The sequence below is a fragment of the Gymnodraco acuticeps genome, unplaced genomic scaffold (genome assembly GCF_902827175.1).
Source record: "Gymnodraco acuticeps unplaced genomic scaffold, fGymAcu1.1, whole genome shotgun sequence".
Classification (NCBI taxonomy): Eukaryota; Metazoa; Chordata; class Actinopteri; order Perciformes; family Bathydraconidae; genus Gymnodraco; species Gymnodraco acuticeps.
Window position 1 is genome coordinate 402,697 of NW_022990276.1, and position 20,614 is coordinate 423,310.

Genomic DNA, 20,614 nt, shown 5'->3' on the forward strand with positions numbered 1-20,614 from the left:
TTACAAAGATACTTCAAGAAAACCACCTCACCGAGTCAAAGAAGACCCACTTATGCATCTAAGGGTTAAACCCACTAAAACACCATATGTTGGTATTAAAAGAAAACTGTGATATGAAGTTAGTTGTTTTCTCTCCTCTGGCCCAAAACAAAGTACATTCACTGGACAAATGGGGAAAGAACTCCAACCTGTGTTACATGCCGTATTCACTTTTGTGACACATAAACGTAATCAGACTTTAACATGCTGTCCCTGAGACATTAGTGAAAAAGGCACAACCAAATTAAATGTGTTGTGTTTATGGAATTTGATCATAAATTGAAACTTCGATAATCCGTTTTTGACAGTTTTCAAAAGCTCCACACAACAGACACAAGTGTTTCCCCCCCGCTTTGCAAAGAGTTTGCACACGTGCATCTTATGGGCCTGTGTTTGCCGATATTGTGCATGCCTATTGCCAATCATTCAAATCATCAAGTCACAAACAACAACATGAAAATAATCTGGTGTTTGTCTGGAAACACAACCAGCTGTGAACACAACCACTGTTTCCTAACATCCAGGGACAACAGGACGGTGTGTTGTTCCATATGAAAACCTCCTAAACCCATAAAACATGATTGCTTTTCATTAAACTGCCTCCCCCTCCCCCTCTTCTGCTTTTCCTCCTTTTTCCAGAGCCATTTGACAAGGATGTCACAGAGACGGATTCATTTCCTCCGATTCTTCCCAAGACTCCTTCCACCAGCTCCACTGCTCCTCCTGTGAACCTCACCTCCTCCTCTCCCACGTCCAACTCCTCCAACTCCACCTTTGATGCATCTGGTGAGTCCTGCTTCTTCTCCACCCCATCTTCCTTCTCTTCACCCCCACATTTACTCTCTCTCGTTCCACCAACCCTTCTCTCTCAGTTGTCTCCCTTTTCATCACCCACCACACTGCTTCATCTGTATTCAGCCTGCCCCCCTGCTTCTCTAATTCTCCTGAGCCCCCCCTCATCACCTCCACTCTCGGTGCCCGTCACTTTCTCAGCAGTAGTGATGAGTGTGAGCATGTCGCCAGTGTATCTAAGCTTTGAGTATAAAGCAGAGCCAAAGGCAGGCGGTGCCAAAGGAGCCTGTGTTGGACGAGCCTCCCTCTTTATCACCAGCTCTGAAATCCTTTGGCCCGGAGCCAGACATTTGCTGAACCTTATTCAACACCGGATGCTTATCTTAAAAAGTTCATTCAACTTAAAGTGCAGGAGGAATCTGGTCTTAAAGTAAAGGTCAAATATTTTATTCTGGTTTTTTATACCTCAGTCTGACCGCTTAAAAGTTGGCATACACTTTTTTAATTTACATAACGAAATGAGCCAGAATCCTGCTTTCTCCTCATCACTTTCTTCTGAGTCTTCACTTCTTCTCTTCTCACACATTCCTCCTTTGTCCATCCCTCGCTCCTCCAGAACCCCTTCCCACCAACTCCTTCATGACGAACACCACCGGTAACTGGACGCTGTCAGGTGAGAGAGCATAAAAACCTCAAATCAGACAAAGACAGATGAACCCAGCTCCATCGCTCTGGCCCTCCTCCAGCATCCTAAACGGTCCCACAGAGTATGAAACTTAGGAGGAGGGGCTCCAGGCTTTGGCGCTCCGCTCTGTCCCGTGGGTTTGAAGATATACAGCTGTAGGAAAAACACTAACAGAGCTATAGTGCATTATATGTAATGAACAATAACAACTTGGCTTCCTGCGGTCTCTCAAAATGCATGTTGTTTTTCGGGGGAACTGGCTCTGTTGTACATAGCTAAACAATGACATGGTTTTCAGTGTTTGCTGCTTTGTCCTTGTGACTGGCTTTGGTTGAGCGGCTTTGTTTGGATTTATTTATTACCCGCATGGTGTTGAACTGACAAAAGAGAAGGGGAGAAAGCGGTTGTTTCCTGTTGTGGTGTGTGTAAATGGTTGGCTTGTAAGTGTGTGCTTGCAGGTGTATATTTGTGTATACACATGAAGCGTGTGTTTTTTTTAACTGTGCTACTCGTCCCAAACCGTCACTTACTGTTAAAGTGGTTTTGGTTTAGTTCATCCCTCACCCAAACAACATGCCACATTGACCTTTGTGGGAGACATAATAACTCGATGACATTGATTAATGTTTAACTCTGAAGCTGAAGCCGTTCACATTCTGTTCTCAAAGCAGCGTGCAAAGAGAAGCCCTGTGGTATGAGCGGGCAGACTGGATTCAACCTCGCACACAATCCCCAGTGTGTGGTTTGTGTGTGTGTGTGTGTGGTGTGTGTGTGTGTGTGTGTGTGTGTGTGTTGTGTGTGTGTGTGTGTGTGTGTGTGTGTGTGTGTGTGTGTGTGTGTGTGTGTGTGTGTGTGTGTGTGTGTGTGTGTGTGTGTGTGTGTGTTGTGTGTGTGTGTGTGTGTGTGTTTGTGTGTGTGTGTGTGTGTGTGTGTGTGTGTGTGTGTGTGTGTGTGTGTGTGTGTGTGTGTGTGTGTGTGTGTGTGTGTGTGTGTGTGTGTGTGTGTGTGTGTGTGTGTGTGTGCCAAAGAATAGACAGTGTAGCATAGTAATGTACACACATCACATCAGGCGGACACACATAGAAACAGCTAACATTTCTCCCTCTATTTTTGCTCCTCAATATGCAGAATTTGGTGGTAACACTCCCAGGGCGGGACTTCCTGTAGCCAAAGATGACAGCAGTAATACAGCTATTCTGATTGGCTGCCTGGTGGGCATCATCCTCCTGCTATTGGCCGTGATCGCTGTCATTCTGTGGAGGCAGTACTGGAAAAAGATCCTGGGCAAGGTGAGTCTAGAGAGGTCACATGCAAGTGGTGAAAGACAACCACTAACACAACCCGTTTGCTGTCCCGGCAGCAAAATGGTGAAAACAAACTCTCTGTTTATGTCAGTGCTGCAGAAGGTTTACACATCTCCTGTCATAGACTAAAAACCCACCTGTTTCCACTGAACCTTGGCTCTTAAAGTCTAAAAAAAGTAAATATGTTGTAGTATATCAAATGCTCTGGCTTACTTAAAGCTAATGTACACTCAGGATTCCTGCTGCTTTGGATAAAAGCTAAAACAATTTAACGACCACTTAGCTTTTTGCAAATGAATGCCAAGTGCCGTTGTAAATATGCAAATGAGTGCATGATCATCACATTTTTAGAAAGTTTTAGAGCTAGGGCTTGCTTCTTTAATTAAAAAGGTGTCGACGAAACAGCACAGGATACACTGCATTTAGATTTCGGCCTTAAGTCAAGGCTTCATTCAGTGGCAATTGCGCAGTGAACGTGAGGTTTTACGAAACCAATCTAACCCCGATGGTGTCGTTCTTCTAAAGCCATTTCATTGTGCAGTCAACATTTACTTTATAATTATAAGTTAAAAACCGTTTCTATTGCAACATTAAGTAGGAGTTAGTATTTAACTGTAATTAGAGATGGGTGGTGCAGAGACAGATCTGTCTAGACGGTTCTGAGCTCGAACCCGCTGGCAGTCTTTTCTCACTGTTTTCAAAGTGGGTTTTCCTAGGATTCTCTGACTTCTACCCACAGTCCCAAAACAGGCAGGTTAAGTGACTGATGCCAAGTTGCCCGTAGAAGTGAATGTGAGTGTTGGAGCCATTTGTACTTTAATAGGATTATTGTAGTTTGATTATTTTTCTCATGTTTAAGATTTATATATGTATACCCCATTATTCAGATTCAAGGCTTTATTGTCATTAGCTACAGTTTAGATATGAAAAACTTAAGCCACAGTTGTGCAAGAGAATGTTTTGAGATGTGGAAGTAAATACAAATAAAATAGAAATAGTGCATGAAGAGTTTTTAAGTGGTTATTTACTTTGGTTTAGTATGAACGTGAACTAGAGTCAGTGTTTTTATTGTAGATTGGACTAAAACTCCAGAACAGTGAGTGTGATCAGTTGTCAGCCATGTGCTGACCTGGCATAACCTGCCTCATGTCAACTGAGCCAGCCTCCCATGACTTTGTAAAGGAGAAGTGATTACAGATAATGGATGAATGTAACGAGCAGTGGCGAACTGTGTCTATCACAGCTGGACCTACTGTGGACACACACACACACACCCCGCGAGCCACGTCTCGAGCCAGTTAACTAGCGGGCCTTCTAGAGCACCCTGGAACCGAGGGAAACTCTGAAAGAATACGCCCATTGGCTACAAATCAATATATGATTGGTTGATCAAACTGTCAGTCCAAACGTACGCTCTCATTCAGTGCAACGGCCAGGGCATTCGATCAAGGATGTAGAATACCTTGGTTGAAGGATATTCGACCCAGAACAAGATCTGATTGGTTGCTTTCTTTTCTAACACAAAACCACTGAAATGCGTAGTGCATGGTCCGAGAACGACAAACAAATCAACGTAACACTGTAATGTTACAGATCAACAACACAGATACCATTCTCATTTATTCATTTCATATACATTTTATTTATATAATTAAATCGATTTTTTGTTTGTTTTATCTGAGTGTTCCAGGGTATTCTCTGAATACCTTGAAGGCCCTGACGGTTCGCCACTGGTTACGAGCAATATTCATCATGCAGTCAGGGTTTCAGTAGATAAACACTGATAGTTAACACCCTGGTTCATTGGAGGTAAATGAAGTTCACATCATCTAGTTACTTTTCCACAAACATGGTTTTGGTAATCCATAGTCCTTTCTGTCAACAGCTTTCACTTTAATTATTTCCCACAGAATAAATAACCCTAAATGAGAACATGTTTCTTGTGTGATTAGGCCCCTTTTTTTAATCGATAGTGAGTGATTGATGGCAGGCTGAGATGATAACTGCCGCTCTTTTGGCAGATTACCTCTAGATCTCCATCTGGATGTGTTGTGGGAATCTTTCATGCATTCACTTCAAATTGTTTAAAGATTAAAGGCTTTTTCCACAGTTTGGTCACCATCTGCTTTAGGGATTTAAATGATGCACTAAAACTCAGCTGCCAGTTTATTAAATACAGGTAGGAACAACTAATGCAGTCTAATACAACAATCCTGCAATAATCCTACATTAATGAATGTTATGTTTTGTTTAACTCATTTAAAAGTAGATGAAAAGGACTCCACCCCTCTGTACTTCACATTGTATCCTTCATGAATGAGGGGATTATTGCCAGTCTGGATAAGTTTGAACTCCCTGCACCAAAAAAAACCCCGGCACCTGGGTGTTTTGATCCTGCTTATTGTATTTACTTCAGAGCGGCAATGACTAGTCAATCGAAAGAAAAAATGAGTTTTCAGCCTCTTAAACTTGGATATTTCTTGTCTTTTTACGTGTTATATATCATATTAAAGTAAATATATGTTGGTGTAAGACTGACCTAACAAGACTTAAGAACAAAGAACTGGCATGGACATTTATCACTTATATTTGGCATATAATAAACCAATCGATTAATCGAGAAAATAATCGAGAGATAAACTGTTAATGAAGATCTTAAAAATAACATGAGTATCATACAAGTAATTTGAATGCGAAAATGTCCAAAGAAATGCTGTTTGAGCCTCTTAAATTTTGATATATTTCTTGTCTTTTTTACATCATATCCAAGGCAATAACTTGTGGTGTTAGACAGGGGCAGACTGGGACTACAAATCAGCCCGGGACTCTCGACCGCAAGTAAATACCGCTAGTAAATACCGCTAGTAAATTGTCGATGGGGGGGGGTGCTAGTGGCTTATCCGACCGGCCCACTTCAGTACCGGCCCATCGGGGTTCAGGTGTTAGTCTGTAATATCAAGGCTTAAGAAGAAAACACTGGCATGGACATTTTTCACTTATAGTCGGCCTATGATACACCAATCGATTAATCGGGAGTTAAATGGTTAATGAAGATCTTAAAGATAACCTGAGTGTGTGTGTGTCCCCCCCCCCAGGCGCAGGGCAGTCTCGCCGGTGACGAGCTGCGAGTCCACCTGTCGGTGCCCTCGGACAACGTTGTGATCAACAACACACACAGCTACTCCAGCCGCTACCAGCGCATACACACCTTCCCCGACGACCGAGACCACGAGGCGGAGGGAGAATACCAGGAGCCCAGCGCCCTGCTGCGGCCGCGAGACTACAGGGAGAGCACAGGTGAGAGAGAGGACACATGCATAGGACACGGGTAATAAGAATAATAAGAAAACCTTTATTAGTCCCACAGAGGGGACATTTACATTGTTGCAGCAGAAAAGAGCCAAAGACAGCTTAATGTTACCTAAGAAGCATGCTTAAAAAATATATTGAAGATAAAAACAATGTGTAAGCTTTATTTGTATAGCACTTTTCATACACCGGGTGCAGCTCAAAGTGCTTTGATGACATGGCACACATTTAAAACAGAAACATGCAGGTTTAAAGCATACTCTAATATAACAATTTAAGGGCAAAAGGAGGTTAAAAGGAATGATAAAAACTATAACATATTCTTTGAAATGTCCTCTATGTAAAATAAAGGAACACACAAGTAAATAAATACAATAAAATAATAATGTGTTTGACAACATGGCACACATCACACATTTAAAACAAAAAACAAGAAATTCACTCCAGGTCAAACACGTGCAGCATAAGAACATAATATAACAATTCAAGGGACAAAAGGAGGTAAAAAAGAAATGATAAAACAATCTCTCTGTAAAAATAAAGGATGACTTAAAGGTAGGGTAGGTCATTCACTTCAGAAACACTTTTTGTTATATTCCATGGAATGCTCTTAACATCCCGATAGCAATGAATATATTAAATGCTTTGACATTAAATACATAAACAAAAGGTCATCTGTGGAAGCCGTAGTGCTGTAAAAAGCACGACCAATCATCTGAGCCGGCTAAAGTAACTGGATGGCCTACCTGCCTGTCAGCCTTCCATCTGTGCACAAACTTATCTCGTGCCCTCATTGGTCATGTGCGCGTTCGTGTGTTGGAGGAGGGGCTCTGTGAGGAAGTCTGAAGGAAGGGGCAGATTTTTTTCTGGCTGTGTACTTTCAAATTCTAGCGCACTCGAGCTGGTTTCTCCATTCTTACCTACCCTACCTTTAAGTGGATAAATACAATTATATAATAAAACCTATGAAATAAAAAGGTAAATAAAACGATTATAAAAAACAAATGTAATAATACAAACAAATAATTAAGAAAGATTAAAAGAGGATGTCGCTAATACAACTATAAAATGCGTAAAAATAAAACCTATTAGATAAATACAAAAATGTATTCATAATGTTGATTAAAGGACCAACTGCAAGGCAAGTTTATTTATATAGCACTTTTCAACACAAGGCAATTCAAAGTGCTTTACAAAAAATGAAAGACATTAAGAAAAAGGCATTTAAAATCAGTCATTAAAAAGAAAAGCTAATAAAATAAACATTAAAAGAAAAAATACATGAATAAAAGTTACAGTGCAGTCTAAGATATGAATAGTTCAATTAAAAGCAGCGGCAAAAAGAAAAGTCTTCAGAGTTGCAGCGGACCTGCAGGTTGAAAGGGGTTGTTGCTAATAAAAAGCTAAGCTAAAAAGCTGTGGTTTAAAAATGTCCACTGATTATTAAATATGCCTTGGTACGTTAGATGTTAGCGGTTAAGTAAAAAAAATAATGAAGTTTAGTTAAGTAGCGTGACAAAAACATGCTGGCGTGTAGTAAAACATACCACATATGTTATATATATATATATATATATACCGCTAAATATATGTTGGCAGAGATTGATGTATACCACACAGAATTGCATGGATGCAGAGGAACATGTAAAGCAATGAAACTTCCCATATGTACAGAATTAAAATACTTTACAAACATACATGTGGTTTGTGCAGACTGCTCTGTGCTCCTGCATTCACGTCCTCCCTTTGTGGATCGTATCGAAAAGCAAACCCTAAAGTATAGGGTGGTAAATGTGGCATGCATATAAAGAAAACACAGCGGTATTACATTGAATTTCACCACACCAAACAAAAGTAAATCAAACACCCTGCGAGGAAGAGTGCCTCCGAGAAGATGCACAACGAGAAGCGAGCACAAAAGAGCTATTGTTCCGAGCGAAGGGAAGAGGAAAGGGAGGAGTAGAGAGTAAGACATTCTTTCGCTTGCACCACAGGAGGTCTGCATGCCGTATTTACGAGGCGCCTTGTGTGAGTTCGGAATAACACACACATTATTTCATCCGCTGGTTTTTGTTGAGTTGTGATAACTTTTGCCTGTTTTTGCTATGCTCATGTGTCCTGTGTGTCAGTGCAACCCCTCCTCTCCTTCCCTTGTAATGTAATGGATATGCTAACAGTGTCATGCTAATGGTTGTCATTGTGTTTGTGTGTCATGTGCATCATTGTACCGTCCATATTTTGGTTCCTGCGTGTGCCCCGCCTCGTCCCGTTTGTGTGTATGTGTTTGCTCAACCCAGCCTATCACCTGCTCCTGTCAGATCACAGGAAAGGCTGCACACCTGTCCCCAACACCAGTCAGCCAGCTCAGGAAAAGAGCCTCAATGTGCCCCAGGGTAAGAGACCTCAGACTGGGCTAACTCAGTCAGGAGGGGCCCTGCGTCTCCCCCTCCTCACCTACTCACCTTTCTACGGGTCTGTTCAGGGCGGGGGCTTTTAGATCTGCTCTCATTGTCACCGCACAGAGAAATGCTTCTCCGATCTGTTGCATGCGTCTGACCTTCCTCCTGTTACTCACATAGTTAGTCCCTCTCGTTCACTAACCACTCAGAACAACTTTGTTTGTTGGGATAGTTTGGCATTTGTGTAATCGTTGGTCCATCGATTTGAACACAGACTGACTTATCTCAAAGCTGTTGGACAGGTAGAAAATATATTGTTTTTAAATAATGCTTAACCTTACTGAGGGTGTATGCTAATGGGAATCGCTTCTTACTAATCTAGGCCACAACCGACAATGTTTACTGATGGGGAATTATTCATAGAGCTTAGTTTTACTTTTAGTCATCTCAGCTTTGACCTCTTCTCTCGCTCATCTTTCCTAGACATGCAAACAGTCTTAGGAGAGCTGTTTTATACCGGTATGATAAGGCCGGCCATTTCTTTGTGCTTCAACTACAAGTGTGTCTTGACATTTGCATAAAACTATCTTTCTTCAGACAAAATCAGGACAGTTTGACCCTGCCAGGGACTTGAAGCATCTTGTAGTGTCATGTTAATTATGCTCTTTTATGAGCGGTTAAGTATTGGGGGAAATAGAGAGAACTTCAGGGTTGGTCTGAGCAGAGGCTGTGTCTCACTACAGTGTCTCAGCAAATGTCTTTATCAAAGCAAAGCTCTCCAGGGGCCCTAGGAAGTACTCCCTCTCAGTTACACTCTAAAAACAATTATGAAATCGCATGTGGGCAAAATAGTTGAAGGTTGAGCGTTGTGGTAGAAAAAGCTAGTCATGTTTTGTTCCTCTTGTTACCTCACTGATAGCTTGCGCCGCTACATACAACTGAAAATAAACACAACGTCAGCACAGAGATGTTTTAACGCAGGCTGTGTGAATGCAGCTTAAGCAAACGTTTGTGTAATATGACGTCAACTTAGGTAGTCGTGTAGCATCACTTTTGCAAGTTTACAAGTTATTTTTTCAATTTTGTCGGTCATTCACGTGAAATTTCCGAATTCAAAAACTAATTCTACTTATTTTTCCGACACCAAATGAATGCAGAATAGGTGCAGCAAATATAAGACCCCATACACCTGTTGTGTTATTGTCTCTAATCGTCCACGCTGTTCATGTTAAGGTCTCATACTTACACATCTTGTTCAATATGTGTTTAAACTTCGCAGCAGCTACATACAAATTCAGTCTTCCTGATCGTGGCAGTTTGAGCATTGAGTTGGTTTTTCATCATCGTCTGCATTATCATTTTAGCAATGGAGTCACATCTTAGTATTCAGCCCACTCGCTACAAGACCCTGACTTATTTCATTCAGGGCCTCGTGCAAGGTGAACTTTTTTAATGGTAACTTTTTAAACCTTTGTTGGATTCAAACTTCAAATTTGATCTGCAAGTACAGCAGAGGATCTAATTTAGTTTGAAAGTCCAATAGATGGACCAATTCAATGTCCCAGAAAGATGTATTCAAAGAAAAGTCCTACTCATCCATCACAAGATGTTCAGGTGTGTGGATTTGGAGAACGGTTAAATAATTCAACCGATGTCGAGGAAATAAGCGGCAGCGATAACAGTCACATGGGTACGACAAGGCAGATTGAGCAGATTTCTTGTGGTTAAAAACTCTTGTTATTGATAAAAGATGGCAGATACTTTTGTCTTGGTTGTTTGAGATTATTTTATCCATTTCTGTAGCTCCTAGCTGTTTTTTATTATCCATTTCAATCATATAATATAGTTTTCGGCACAGAACCTTTTTGAAGTATTGTTTTTTTTAAATACAATGCCTTCTTCTGTTATTGTTTAATGAAATCTCCTCCAAAAATCCAAACTATCCCTTAATAACAAGCCGTCTGAACATTTGATAGCATGTGATTCTCTCGGTCAGACCGTCTCGCAGCAAAACAAAGCTGCTTTTAATCACAGTCCTTCTAATGTCTGCATTTCCTCCCTGTCTGTCTCTCCCTCCTCCCTGCAGCCTGTGGTTCGGACATGGACATGGAGAAGGGTTTCCCCCCGACTCAAGAGGAGCCCCCTCCCTACCCTGGCTCTCCTCCCTACCCCTCCCTGTCTCCCCCCGTGTCTCCCCCACTGCCTCCCAGCGTGCCTCACTACGCCGAGGCGGACATCGTGAGCCTGCAGGGCGTCAGCGGCAACAACACGTACGCCGTGCCCGCGCTGACCTCCTGCAGCCCGGGGGCCGATGGCGCCCCGCTGCCCGAGCTGCCCCGCCACTTCCTCGTCTTCAAGGAGAAGCTGGGAGAAGGACAGTTCGGAGAGGTAGGGTGTCAGGAAAATACTGAATCTACTCTTCCAATATCAGTAGCACATGATAACAAAGGCCCAACTGTAGCTGTGTACGTAACAGTTAGCGGTTCTAGACCAATTTTACTGGGGGGGGGGGGATCAGGCTAGGGCCAGGCTAGGGCCAGGCTAGGGCCAGGCTAGGGCCAGGCTAGGGCCAGGCTAGGGCCAGGCTAGGGCCAGGCTAGGGCCAGGCTAGGGCCAGGCCAGGGCCAGGCTAGGGCCAGGCTAGGGCCAGGCTAGGGCCAGGCTAGGGCCAGGCTAGGGCCAGGCTAGGGCCAGGCTAGGGCCAGGCTAGGGCCAGGCTAGGGCCAGGCTAGGGCCAGGCTAGGGCCAGGCTAGGGCCAGGCTAGGGCCAGTCATTTCATGAGGGGGGCACAATAAAAGCGCGTTAAAAAGACAAAGACAGTATAAAGTAATTGTGTAAAATAAATATAAAATGCAGTAATTGGTATTTGTTTTTGTAAAGGTATTTGTTTTAGTACATTTAAGTTACAGTCCTTTGTTTCAGTCGTTTGTTTTCATTAAACGGTATTTGCTTTTATAAGGTAATGAACAGTTTAATCTCCACTGTACATCCGGGTCTCTGATTTGATTTAGTTCCAATCAATCATAAATTATTGTAACCTTTTTTTTGGAGGGTGGCCACAGGGGGGTCTCTGGTCAGTGTTACGGGGGCACTGACCCCTGTTGGCCCCCCCCCTAGAACTGCCCCTGCGTAACAGGATGTGTGATTACCTAGAAGAGCATCAGGACTGTTTGAGGCATATGATAGCTATGCGATTAACCTGATGATTCAGCCTCTATGGAGATAGACATATGACAAGCATGCTCATTTCTGACGTGGAGCTAATCTGAACTAAGCATTGAAGACTGCTTTCTATTCCTCCATCTTGTGACTGTGTAACTCCCTCTCTTGGATATCAGCATGTGAAGGACACTGTTCAGGAACTAGTTGATGCTCTGTATGTGATGACTACTTCCATTCTTGAGAGGATCATAAATACATGGATCCTGATTATTGAAGCTCAAGCCGGTGACGAGAACATAGAGGGATGACCTGAAATAACTTGTGGTGGGTGGAGGAGAGATTAACAATGTCTGTCCTTCTGTATGAAAGGTGCACCTGTGTGAAATCGAGAACCCTCAGGACTTTCCCACCCTGGAGTTCCCCTTCAATGTGAGGAAAGGTCGCCCTCTGCTGGTGGCCGTGAAGATCCTGCGCCCCGACGCCTCCAAGAACGCCAGGTTTGTAACAAATATTCCTTTCTGCTTTTACAGCTCAATAGGGAATTAAGGACCTTTATCTCACCCCTATTTGGCTACACATAAACATACTAGGATTTGAGTTTCTAACCGTTAAGTTTGATGGGACAACATAGTGAGCTTCAGGTCACTCTGACAGAAAATGTATTCATTATTTTAGGTGGTTTGCTTAAGTGTCTTTTGTTCTTTGAAAAATAAAATATTGTACAAGCAAAGGATACAAAGGACAGGAAAGGACACTAAAATTAGATGACAATCCAAAAAATAACACAAAAAACGGAGTTAATAGTACCGCTTCAACATTTTAAATAATGAGATCGACAGTCTGATACACTCGAGAACCGAACACACACATGACCTTGTTGTTGCATATAATCCCACTATTTGTTCGACCTACTTTTTTCCTATTTCATGTTGCGTGATGCCCCCTTATGAGTTTCTGTCAATATTTTAATCCCAAATCCTTGTTGTTTCCCAAGCTTTTTGGTTTCATCCCCTTACGTTAGATGACACAACACAGTGGGCTTCAGGTCACACTCCGGCAGAAAATGTGTCCTCTATTAAAGGTTCATTTTAATGGAGGACATCAAGTCGATCTCCTGCAGCTTCTTTGGTTTCCAGTTGTTCTGCTCACAAAGATTCCCCTCACACAGCTTCTCTCCTCTTCCCTCCTTTCATGTGTTCGGAGCACCCAGTCTTCTACGTGACATTACTGACATGTTCAGCAGTAGCAGGGAAGAGATTATTATCACTTTATCAGGGCCTTTTTTTGGATGTTTGACTCTTTTCACCTGCTGCTTGTTTACTTTGGCTCTCTGCCCTTTTATGGGATGTGAAGATAAAGCCCTTATTTCATGTGAGCTTATGTGCTAAGACTCTCTGTCAACAGGTTCATACTGTGTGCGAGTTTAGTGATAGTCAGAGCTACACAAACATATTGACCAGCAAAACATATCGTTGAAGCCTAACGCCACCGAGAGCTGCTGGCGGGATGTTTATTCAAGAGATTTCAGTATTTCATTATGTCTTAAAAGTTCCCTATTATGCTAAATCCACTTCTTCATGTCTCTTCTACATCAACATGTGTCCCCTCTTCTTCATGTCTCTTCTACATCAACATGTGTCCCCTCTTCTTCATGTCTCTTCAACATCAACATGTGTCCTCTCTTCTTCATGTCTCTTCTACATCAACATGTGTCCCCTCTTCTTCATGTCTCTTCTACATCAACATGTGTCCCTTCTTCTTCATGTCTCTTCTACATCAACATGTGTCCCCTCTACTTCATGTCTCCTCTACATCAACATGTGTCCCCTCTTCTTCATGTCTCCTCTACATCAACATGTGTCCCCTCTTCTTCATGTCTCCTCTACATCAACATGTGTCCCCTCTTCTTCATGTCTCTTCTACATCAACATGTGTCCCCTCTTCTTCATGTCTCTTCTACATCAACATGTGTCCCCTCTTCTTCATGTCTCTTCAACATCAACATGTGTCCCCTCTTCTTCATGTCTCCTCTACATCAACATGTGTCCCCTCTTCTTCATGTCTCTTCTACATCAACATGTGTCCCCTCTTCTTCATGTCTCTTCTACATCAACATGTGTCCCCTCTTCTTCATGTCTCCTCTACATCAACATGTGTCCCCTCTTCTTCATGTCTCTTCTACATCAACATGTGTCCCCTCTTCTTCATGTCTCTTCAACATCAACATGTGTCCTCTCTTCTTCATGTCTCTTCTACATCAACATGTGTCCCCTCTTCTTCATGTCTCTTCTACATCAACATGTGTCCCCTCTTCTTCATGTCTCTTCTACATCAACATGTGTCCCCTCTTCTTCATGTCTCTTCTACATCAACATGTGTCCCCTCTTCTCCATGTCTCTTCTACATCAACATGTGTCCCCTCTTCTTCATGTCTCTTCTACATCATCATGTGTCCCCTCTTCTTCATGTCTCTTCTACATCAACATGTGTCCCCTCTTCTTCATGTCTCTTCTACATCAACATGTGTCCCCTCTGTGGAAAGAGACAATGAAAGTTTCAGGAACAAAGATTCTCTCTCTTTTTGTCCTGATCCATTTCTATAAAAACCTGTCTGAAAATGAGCTGATCAGATTTTGGCCACTTTATGATGTCATAACGATGTGTTGTCTTGTGTAACCATCAGCCAATCACCAACCAAGGTAACCCCCCCCCTTATCACCTGAATCTCCTCCTAGAGCACCATTGAGTTCTTTGTAACCAAATCTCTCTCAGAGGGGCGTGGGGAGGGGCTCCTTATTTTCATCTAAAGTAACAGATAGAGAATCAGCACTTTGGAAACAGGGCTGAAACAGAGGGGATTATGGGTAATGCTGCAATGATCTGTTTGGTGTTTGGAGCCAAACACTTCAGAGACATGTTTTGTATCTGAGAGCTATAATATATGGATGAAAAACAGTATAACAGGGGACCTTTAAGTCACTTCTCATCCTGTCTGTGAGATAACAGTGTTTCTCTCCTGGTAGGAACGACTTCCTGAAAGAGGTGAAGATCTTGTCTCGCCTGAAGGACCCGAACATCATCCGCCTGCTGGGAGTGTGTGTGAGCAGCGACCCGCTCTGTATGGTCACTGAGTACATGGAGTGTGGAGACCTCAACCAGTATCTGTCCCACCGGGTGCTTCTGGACAAAACAGGGCCTACACACAACACACCCACCATCAGGTACGCCACAAATATGCACACGCTCAAACAGTGTTGTGGCTTCCTTCCTTGTTTTTCTTTCAACCCACTAGACGCCTTAAACAGACATCTGTCCTTTATATTACTTACAGTTGAAGAGTTGCTTGGCCTTCGATAGTTTAGATGTTATGCGATGTGTTTGCTCAAAATAAAATAACAAACTTTTACACATGTAACAAAGAAAAGAGGTCTTTACAATAGTCGAAACAAATAACAAACAACGTAGGTATTCTTTCTGTGTTGATTAGGCTTATATAGCGTCATAACTTAAAGGATAACTGGACGGTTAAAAACTGTTCCTCGACGGCGTCTCTCTAGCAGGTCGCCCATCACTGTCACTTTAGAGCAGGGGTCGTGGGAATTGTAGTCTTTTATAGTGTGTTGACTACAGACGTCACAATTAGGTGGCCTTTCTTATAAAAACAAAATACTGGCTCTAACACACGGTTATAAGTGAACACAGTCATATACGTTTGTTTTTTAACTAGACTTATGATGTTTTCAACAATAACAACAAATACCCCACCGACTAAAATACAGTTTTTGTTTTTCATCAACGATGCGTGGTCACAAAGTTGATGGACAATGTTTTTCCCTGATGTTTACAACCTGTTGCAAATTCAGAATACTTCTACTACTGTTATTGCAGTCTGGCGATAAATGATCCTTGAATCCATGAACGAACTACAAACATAAATCAAAATGATACAGAACCGAAAAACAAAAGGTTTATGTTGGGAGTTACACTTCTAGTATCTTTCCACTGAATCAGTTGTCTTTTTTCATTAGTGTTTATCGCTTTTGTTCATGAATAACTGTCTCTTGCTCCCACCTTTCTTCTATTTGTGCCGCTTAAATTATCATCAAATATGTCCGTTTCTTTCCATTATGTAGTTTCCTTTACTATGTCTATGCATTTTTCCTTTGTAAGGGGACACTTTATCCAATTTCCTTGTGATATATTGACAACATACCCTTCCTTGATTCGTACATATTCTTAAACAGTCATATATTTTTTATTGTTAAATGATTCCCTAAATCTATCCACTCTATCCCCCTCAGTTACCCAGCCCTCATCGCCATGGCGAGCCAGATAGCGTCAGGTATGAAGTTCCTCGCCTCGCTGAACTTCGTGCACCGAGATCTGGCCACGAGAAACTCTCTGGTCGGGGGGGAGAAGGGTGAGAGCGGGGATGATCGGGGGGAGAGCGCCACATCAAGATCGCTGACTTTGGGATGAGCAGGAAACCTTTACGCTGGAGACTACTATAGGATCCAGGGCCGCGCCGTGCTGCCCATACGCTGGATGGCCTGGGAGTGTATACTCATGGTGAGAGAGGTGTGTGTGTGTGTGTGTGTGTGTGTGTGTGTGTGTGTGGTGTGTGTGTGTGTGTGTGTGTGTGTGTGTGTGTGTGTGTGTGTGTGTGTGTGTGTGTGTGTGTGTGTGTGTGTGTGTGTGTGTGTGTGTGTGTGTGTGTGTGTGTGTGTGTGTGTGTGTGTGTGTGTTGTGTGTGTGTGTGTGGTGTGTGTGTGTGTGTGTGTGTGTGTGTGTGTGTGTGTGTGTGTGTGTGTGTGTGTGTGTGTGTGTGATTGTTTTACATCAATAAATAATCTAAGGAAAATTATTAGAATTTGGATTAAAAAATATGTACATACCAAAATCCATGGGAACATTAAACAACATTTTCATTACAAACCACTTCATATATTTTATATTAAAATGAAGATATGTTTAGTTTGTATCATGGTTATACATTGATATTTCTTTAGGTGTTGTTAATGCAGGTTATTGTTATATATTTATTTACATGGATTTTATCAATATTTGAATCCAGTTTAAATTATAAAGAAAATTTGGATAAAAAATACCTAAATAAAAACAAAATCCATCCGTTAAACATTTTAAAACACTATTTCTATTACAAACTACTTAATATAAATTATTTATATCAACATTTATATACTATACATGTATAAGATGTCCTCTGTTGAACAATCATCAGCTCACATGAACTTTGAATCATGCGTATTTATTTTAAATGTTGTTTATGCAGGTTGTTGTTGCTGGAAATATCTTCTGATGTTGACATGCAACAACTTGTTTACTGTAAACTATAGTAGTCCGTGTCTTCGTGTAGCAGGACAAAAAACATTTGAGTACACTGACGCATGAAATCCAATAATGTACTTGTACTAAAAGAAAGCATGTCCTCCCTATCCAACAATGTCTATGATAATATTTTGATACGGATGGAGATGTTGATTTGGTTTTATGTCCTCAGGGTAAATTCACCACGGCCAGCGATGTGTGGGCGTTCGGCGTGACGCTGTGGGAGATGCTGAGCGTTTGTCAGGAGCAGCCGTACTCCAACCTGACCGACGAACAAGTGATCGACAACGCCGGGGAGTTCTTCAGAGACCAGGGCAGACAGGTACTCACGCCTTTTTAGAATACTGTAGGTCATCACGTGTTTATACAGTTAAAACCACAAACGAGTGCCTTCTGAGGCTCCTTCAATTTTCATAAACAAAGTCTATTTACTTATGTAATCACTAAGGCCCTCTAGTGGCTGGTCTGTGTGCCACACTTCATATTTATCAGTTTGAGAATAGTTACAGTAACACATAGTTATTGCCTCTATTCTTAAAACCAATTTAAGAGACAAGGAAAATGTATGGTCCATCTTTTATTGTTGCACTTTGTTCAAGGCAAGGCAAGGCAAGTTTATTTATATAGCACTTTTCAACACAAGGCAATTCAAAGTGCTTTACAAAAAATGAAAGAGATTAAGAAAATGGCATTTAAAATCAGTCATTAAAAAGAAAAGCTAATAAAATAAACATTAATGCCATTTTACTTCTTCAATATTTGCCTTTTTCAAACTTGAGGTTCGCCATCATTTGATTTGATAGTGTCTTTCTAGCATGTGTTTTTCTTGTTACTTGATGGAGTGCATATTGCTGTCGTATGTAAGATTTTTTTATTTTGTTTAATGCTGCACCAAAATGGCCCACTGACAAGAATAGATGTTTAATTCACTTATATTTCTGAATCTGATAGATTTATGCTTTTTTTTAAATATACATGTAAATAAACTAAGGTCTCAGTCATCAAAAAGTCCCAACATTCACACACCTCCCCCCCCCCCTCTCCTGCAGGTGTATCTGAGCAGGCCGGCTGTGTGTCCTCAGGGTCTCTACGAGCTCATGTTGAGCTGCTGGAACAGAGACTGCAAACTCCGTCCGTCCTTCACAGACATCCACTCCTTTCTCACAGAGGACGCCATGAACATGGTGTAGAGAGAGAACAGGCTGCAGTGGGAGGTGTGGTGGAGGCAGATGAGAGGGAGAGTGGGTTGCTCGCTTTTATATTTGTACTTTTTTGGGTGGATGGGGCTGAGACGCCGCTGGTTCGGTTTATTTCCACATCAGACCCCCAACCCCAAATGCAAAACTAACCAAGCTTTGGATTGGTAACGGTCCGCGCTACATTTCACTGGTGGTGGGTGCAGTCTGCATAGGAACTTTCTCTCTTCTCAGATACTTTAGTATAAAGCAGGGTGTGTGTGCCTGGTGATTAAGTGCTGTAGAGTTAATAATACAGGAAGCTGTAGGCGCTAAATGACTCGTAATACTACAACCATAGCAAGCTAGGACATTAACATGAATTAAGTTTCATGACTTTTATTTTATCTCATATTCTACATGCAGGGTGACAGGTAAAGGTGCACACAACACACACCTATTGTTGGGACATGAAAGTGAAGACACAGGATTTGTCTTAGTATGTATGGTATACTTTACACATTTTAGTCTAAATCAGAAATATATCAAGGCTTCAGCCCCTTTTGCCCATCTGAGACAACCCACTAAAAGACGTTGAAAAGTGAACACCATGTTTGTTGACCCTTGTGACTCAAAGTTTCTCTGGACTTATATGAAATGATGTGGACCAGACACCAGCAGCCCCCTTTCTAAAATGTGATAAAGTCAAGTTTTCTCCCCTGATTTTTTCCGTAAAAAACTTTAAAAACCCAATCTGGGCAACAGGACTGTTACCCTGGAGCCAAATGGACTTGAGGACGAAGGCACAGAAGAGGAGGGTCTGTTGCTGCCGAAAAACTTGGACGTCTTTTTTTCCGAGCAGAGAGACGATACTGTCGAAGGGACATCTCCTGATCCTCCTGCTCAGGTGTTTTCGGCAATATTTGTGGCTGCGACCCAGACACAAAGGATACATGTAAAATTCCACAACCAGCTGCACTTTAAATCCCACATGCATATCAGAGGCCGTGATGAAACTCTTTTCTATGAGTGGCCCGATATGATTCCTGTCGATGTGGATTCTAATGCATTTCACCTGCAGTGATTTCCCTAAGGGAGATTAACATTCAGGACACTCTGGCCGTTTCTCAATCGCGAGGAAACTGGCTTCCAAGCCAATATTTCAAGGATACTACGTCATCGAGTGCCGCCGAAGGACTGTTCCAATCTCCAGCATACTTGGAATTCCACCGAGGCCGCGTCCTTGGTTTGGGGGTAATTTCGAGGCTGCACATGGGTAGACCTCGCGTCCTTCAAATCCCCACAATGCTTTGCGCACGGACCAATTTCCCCAAATCTGTGGCGGAAAATGTAAGGCGGGGCCTCTCATATGACTGCACACTTGTTAGCCTGTTCCACTCTTCGTTTTCCGAATGCCAGGAAGGATTCTTGCCTAGCTTCTGAAGGAAGTGACTCGGAAGACATGTGCTACCAAGCAAGCATCCTCGCGATTGAGAAACGGCCACAGTCTGCCTTGTTAAATCCCCCCTCCCCCTCCCCCTCCCCCTCCACAAGGCATTGCCAAACCATGAGATGTAAAATATTATTTAAAAAATGGAATGGCACCATCGATTCATCTCATTTCAAATGTATGAAAGCCTTTTGTACGGCGCGTTGACGTTTTTTACTCCTCCAATAATCAATCTTTGCTCATCCAAATGCATTACTGTACTCACACAGGGAATTATAGGAAACCTGATTTTCTTTTTTTCAGTGTGAATGTCAGCATCAATCTCCGCATTAGTACCTTAAGCTGACCGCAGTAGAATCAATGCCATCTACCTTACTGATTGTTAAGCACTGTAAATCAGTCCTGAGATGATCAAGTAAAACATGTTTACTGATCGTGAATGCTTGTGCCATTTGAGTGATTTTTGATACACTGTAGTTCAACTAAACCAATATTTTTATATATACTGTATGTACTTGGACACTCCTTGATGTCTGATTTTGTCCTTTTTGTGTCTTTCGAGGTTGAGCATAATAGTATGTACATATTTTAAGGACAGAATTGTAATTTCCTTTACTAATATATGGAAAACTCTTTGTTACATTTGGGGTCTTCTGTATCTCTGTAGAACGCTTGCTACTTGATGCTATTGTAATTAATCGTTGTCTATTTTTGTAGATGTTTTAATAAAGTTAACCTTTTCAAATAAATGAACATATGCTTTACAGATGTGACTCAAGTTTTTATTTCAGTTTGGTTAAAGGGGCCCTATTATGTGTCTCTACTGGGACCATGCTTTAATGTTCTCATGCTGCAGCACCTCTTTCACCCTCTGTCTGAAACCAGAGCCCAGTCTGCTCTAATTGGTTAGCTGGCCGGCTCTGTTGTGATTGGTCAACCGCTTATAGAG

The 20,614-nt window shown here is 42.0% G+C and overlaps 1 protein-coding gene across 1 annotated transcript in view; it reads left to right on the forward strand.

The window, feature by feature from the left end:
* Positions 1-20,431, forward strand: part of ddr1 (discoidin domain receptor tyrosine kinase 1) — a 63,968-nt gene extending 43,537 nt beyond the window's left edge. The window contains 11 exon segments of the mRNA XM_034221615.1: positions 679-825; positions 1,448-1,504; positions 2,645-2,805; positions 5,916-6,117; positions 8,448-8,522; positions 10,615-10,916; positions 12,061-12,188; positions 14,715-14,912; positions 15,993-16,260; positions 17,213-17,362; positions 18,090-20,431. Of these exon segments, the coding sequence (XP_034077506.1) occupies positions 679-825; positions 1,448-1,504; positions 2,645-2,805; positions 5,916-6,117; positions 8,448-8,522; positions 10,615-10,916; positions 12,061-12,188; positions 14,715-14,912; positions 15,993-16,260; positions 17,213-17,362; positions 18,090-18,230 (1,829 nt within the window). The 3' untranslated portion in view covers positions 18,231-20,431.
* The last annotated feature ends 183 nt before the right edge of the window (positions 20,432-20,614 follow it).